Source organism: Ornithorhynchus anatinus, chromosome 18 (assembly GCF_004115215.2).
Source record: "Ornithorhynchus anatinus isolate Pmale09 chromosome 18, mOrnAna1.pri.v4, whole genome shotgun sequence".
Classification (NCBI taxonomy): domain Eukaryota; kingdom Metazoa; phylum Chordata; class Mammalia; order Monotremata; family Ornithorhynchidae; genus Ornithorhynchus; species Ornithorhynchus anatinus.
In genome coordinates, this window is record NC_041745.1 from 11,157,751 (window position 1) to 11,162,380 (window position 4,630).

The 4,630-nt window shown below is 61.7% G+C and overlaps 1 protein-coding gene and 1 long non-coding RNA gene across 3 annotated transcripts; one reads left to right on the forward strand and one right to left on the reverse strand.

Annotated features, from left to right (window-relative positions):
• Positions 1-490: 490 nt before the first annotated feature.
• MID1IP1 (MID1 interacting protein 1) lies at positions 491-2,378 on the reverse strand. 2 transcript variants are annotated; one of them, XM_029046835.2, is made up of 3 exons: positions 2,211-2,378; positions 1,972-2,001; positions 491-1,932 (listed from the first exon to the last, which is right to left on the reverse strand). In XM_029046835.2, the coding sequence occupies exon 3, from the start codon at positions 1,760-1,762 to the stop codon at positions 1,241-1,243; it is 522 nt and encodes a 173-aa protein (XP_028902668.1). In that variant the 5' UTR covers positions 1,763-1,932; positions 1,972-2,001; positions 2,211-2,378; the 3' UTR covers positions 491-1,240. The 2 variants fall into 2 exon arrangements, with proteins under 2 accessions (XP_028902668.1, XP_028902667.1); XM_029046834.2 differs by having other exon boundaries at positions 491-2,001.
• A 314-nt stretch (positions 2,379-2,692) lies between these two features.
• On the forward strand, positions 2,693-3,947 carry LOC103170220. The gene is made up of 2 exons (XR_486034.4): positions 2,693-3,168; positions 3,503-3,947. It is a non-coding gene; the product is annotated as an uncharacterized LOC103170220 (long non-coding RNA).
• The last annotated feature ends 683 nt before the right edge of the window (positions 3,948-4,630 follow it).

The following is a 4,630-nucleotide window of genomic DNA, read 5'->3' on the forward strand; positions in this document are numbered from 1 at the left end:
ACGCAGTCAAGAAATCGCGGTATCCGACGCGGTATTCGTTAAAAGCGCTTACTCCGTGCCGGGCACCGTGCTCAACCGCTGGGGTGGGATGCGAGCGAATGGGGTTGGACACGGTCCCCGTCCCACGTGGGGCTCCCAGTCTCCATCCCCATTTTACAGATGAGGGAACTGAGGCCCGGAGAAGAGGAGCGCCTTGCCCAAGGCCCCACGGCAGACAAGCAGTTCAACGAATAAACTGCCCCAAGTACTTATCTTCTCCAATACCTTACCGGACATTTTACTGCGGTACTGACGTCGGCACCTCCCATCCGCACGCTCCGCTCCTGGAGACTTATTTTTTCCCCCATTTCTGTCTGGCCCGGCGGCGTGCTCACTACTCATTCACGATAGCCGGCCAAGAGAGAAAACACCGAGGGGTTTTCGGCCGTCGCCGCTTACAAAGCCACGAAAACCAACCGCTTTCGGACAGAAATATCCGGCAACTTAAAGATACCTGAGGAAAAATAAAAATTTATTGTTTTGAAAAAAAAAAAAAGTAAACCAGTACTGTTTATTACCGAAAACCGGTCGGGGGGCGGGGAGGGGATCAGGATGGGTTGGCTGACAAAAAGTTTGGTCGGAGATGAGTTAATACATTTGCATATTTATTATTGGGGTTTTTTTTTTTTAGAATAGAACTCTACATCTGGATAAAAAAAAACAAGTCTTAAATAAAGGGATACCTATACAACCCTGGAACCCTTCATCGTTCTGTCGGGGAGCAAAAGCAGAACTGTCAGTTGGTTCCAGCGGAGGGGGGCGGGGAGTCTTTTTGAATCGTTGCGATTTTATTATTTTTATTGGCTTCTCAGCCCAAATCCGCCCCAGCGGGGGACGGGGCCGAGGGGGGAGGAGCCGCGTTGTAGAAGACGGAGGAGGCCCCAACGCCAGCTCGTAGTGGTCTAAGCGATGGCTCTTTTTTGCGCGGGTGGGGGACCGGAGGGGGATGGGGGGGGGGTCCCGCGCGTGCTCTTCCCCTCTGTCGCGACAGGCCATCATCGTCACGATTCAAGAAAAAAAAAAAATAGTGCAAAACCAGCGCCACCTCCCGCGGCCCCGCCCTTGCGGCTGGAAGCTCGTTGTTGGAGGGGGAGGGAGGGAAGGGGGGCCTGATCATTCGTCCGATGGCATTTATCGGGCGCCGGCTGCGTGCTGAGCGCCACCTCCGTCCGGCGCGTTGGGGGGAGGGGGGGCCCGGGCCTCAGTTTCCCCAGCTGCCGAAGCCGATCTCCTCCTTGTATCTGTTGGTGAGCACGTTGGCCTTGCGGGTGAGCTTGGAGAGGACGGTGTGCAGGCCCCGCAGGTGGTAGTGGAACTGCTGCTCCAGGTCCTCCTCGGCCCCCGCGGGGCCCCCGCCCCCGTCGCCGTCGTCGGGGGGCCTGTCCTTGCCCCTGCGGGCCTCGTCGGGCTGGGCCGGGGGCTGCAGGACCCCCCACTCGATGTCGTGGCGGATGGACTTGAGCAGCACGTAGTGGCTGTACATGTCCCGGCTGGGGGCGAAGAAGCCCCCCGGGCCCCCGTCCGGGCCGGACCCCGCCCCCGGCCCCGGGCCGCCCCCCGGGCCCCCGCCCCGGCCCGCCCGCTCGGGCTGCAGGAGCGGCACGTCCCGCAGCAGGCTGGGCACCATCACCGTCTGGTCCATGGTGTTGACGGCGCCGATGAAGCCGTTCATGGCGTGGAAGAGCGAGTGCTTCTGCTTCGACGAGTCGCACAGCTGCATCATCGCCGCGGCCGGGCGGGGGGCCCCGGGACGGGACGGGACGGGACGGGCCGGGCCGGGCCGGGGGGCCGACCCCTCCCTCCTCCTGCCTCCTGCTCCTCCTCCTCCCGGCGCTCCGGGACCCGCTGCGGGCACCGACCGGCTGCGAGGATCGGCTGCAAGGACCGGCTGCACGGGCTGCGGGCACCGACCGGCTGCAAGGACCGGCTGCAAGGACCGGCTGCAAGGACCGGCTGCACGGGCTGCGGAGGCAAAAGGGCGACAATTAGCGATTGGGCCGAGTCAGGCTCCCGGGGTGGGGGTGGGGGGGTCCTCCTCCCCTGCCCCTCCCTCCCTCCCGCCGTCCGTCCTGTCCCGGGCGGCTCGACTGGGGCAGCGGAGGGCACCGCCCCGGCTCGCTCGCCCGCCCACCCGGCGCCCCTCCCCGCCCCGGCGATCGCCCGATACCCACCGGCGCTAGCCCCGTCTCCTCCTCCTGCTGCTACTGCTGGGGGGCGGCTGGAGGAGGCGGCGGCGGTGACCCTCTCCCCATCGCACCGACCGTATTTATAGCCGGGAACTGCTCCGAGGAGGACGAGGAGGAGGAGGAGGAGGAGGAGGAGGACGACGAGGAGCCGCCCCCTCCGGTCCCGGCCCGGCCCGGCCCGTCCCCTCCCCTCCCCCCCGGCCGCGCGGGCTGGGGCTGCGCTCCCGGTGACCGCGAGTAACACGGCGGGGGCGGGGCTCAGGGCGCGCCCCCGGGAAGCCCCGCCCCCCGGCCTGCCTGACTCCCGCGCGCGGGCGGAGGGGAGGCGCGCCCCCGCGGGGCTCCGTCCTTCCACGCAGGCGCGGGAGCCCCTGGTGGAGGGGGGGGGACGCGCCCGCGCATGCGCCGGAGCCCCTCCCGGGGGGGGGGGGAGACAGACGAGGGCCGGGTGGGGGCCGCAGCCGCGCATGCGTCGGAGCCCCCGCCCGCCCTCCGGCCCTTTTCCGCGCTCCTTCCCGGCCGGTCTGCAGGCTTCCGCAGACCGGGCCCGGGCCGCCCCCCGCTTTATTATTAGCTGCTCGCACACAGGGTTGCTTCGCCCCTCTGCTTCCATCCCGGGATTGTTCTGTAATCCGAAGCGGCCGCGGCAGCGAGAGGAGGCAAGGGGGAGCATGCACCGGCCGCGTGGCTTTGCAGCCGGAGCCTGGCCGGCTCCTGCTGCTCGGTCGGCTGCCAGTTGCTTGGGGTTTTTTTTTTTTCCCTTCTCCCCCCTCCCCCTCTTGCAGGCGGTGTGTTTCCAAATCCCGAGCAGCTGCCGCTGCGGGAGAAGTGGGAGGGAAGGGAGGTCTCCCCGGGGTGGGGGGGTCTGCAGGAACCGACCAGCGAGCACGTGGGATCGGTAGCCTCGGATCGCATTTTGGCCGGCTGACGGCCGCTCACCCAGGTAGTTTCCCTTTTTTTTTCTCCTCCTTTCCCCCTCCTTTGGACGAAGAAGGAGCCGGGCGTGAGGAGTTGCTGGGTCTTGGCAGGGGGGAGCGTTCTGGTCACGAAGCCACCTTCTTCCCCTCTAGGAAAGGGAGAAGGTCGGGGTGAGGGAAATGCACCGACGTGAATTCCTTTTTGCTCTCAAGGGTTCACAGAACCGGACTTTTTGCATGGCGAGAAGGAATCGGGCCACCCTAGGATAAGCCACCTCCTCCCATTGCAGGGGCTTTTCCGGGGGGAAAGATGAGTGGAGGGGAAATGCACCGACACGAGCTCCTTTTTGCTTTCCACAGTTCCTAGAGTCGGACTTTTTACATGGCGAGAAGGAATCGGGCTACCTTAGCATCGGCCACCCGCTCCCACTGGGGTCTCTCTGCATCTCAAAGAACAAAAGCCCCCCTGCACCCCCAAAACCTTGACAACCGCCCCTCCGACCACCCATAGGTCAGTGAATTGCCCCCACAGGGCGCTCAGTGAAGGCGATTTCCACAGGGCCCGGGTCGGTGCATTTTGATCCCGATTTCCCTCATCAGAGCTGGATCCCCTCCCCTGTGTCACCCCTTGCATTTCTCCCTCCTTGCCTCCTCCCCTTCGGTTTTCAACATGTCCACCGAGGCACAGTCTAATCCCGCAAATTCTGGGAGGGGTTTCCTGGCTGTTTTAAAACACTTGGCTCGCTCTCCACAAGACCGACAGGGCCGCCAGATGAGGGAAAAATAAAAGGAAAGAAATATAAAAAGTCAGCCTATTTTCTGTATGCACATACTCACACACGGCCTCCCGTTTATTTCATCTGTGGACTTTAAAACCCTTCATCTTCTCTGAAGCAGCAATGAGATGCCCAGTAAATACTATGCTAAAACTCCCGTCACTTATTTTGTCATCGACAACAACGTCGTTAATTTGTTTTCGCAGTGTTTATCCCGTGGATTCTTTTCCGGGAGTCAGTCTTCAATTACCCCCTGAGATAATATGCTTGTCTCTCTTCCCGGCCTGTTCAAAATAAGCACTCACTCAGTCAACGCCAGAAATGATCATAGGCCCCATCACAGGGTCCGAACTGGTTAAAAGGTAGGGAGATAATTTCCCCTCTTCTGAAGTTTATGGGTTTCCCCCACCTCCCACCCCCATAATTATGGAAGACCCGGGGGAGTCTGGCAATGTCTGCTATGGCCCTGTGTCCCTTCACCCAACTCCCACCTTCTCGGTTATCTCTCGCTGTCTAAACTGTGAGACAAACTGCAAAGAAGTATGGGCTTCTCACTTAAACGCCACAGTAGAGAACTGACGGAGGATCTTGATAAGGCAAGGAGGTAGAAGCCTCACAACTAGAGAGCAAAAGACAATACAACTCAAGTTGAAAACACGGATTTTTTTTTCCCCCCCAACCCCTCCATTTCGGAGTGGTTTTCCACTTCCCA

Excerpts from the sequence above, each read along its gene's own strand:
- MID1IP1 (XM_029046835.2), bottom strand. The coding sequence starts at position 1,762 with ATGATGCAGCTGTGCGACTCGTCGAAGCAGAAGCACTCGCTCTTCCAC.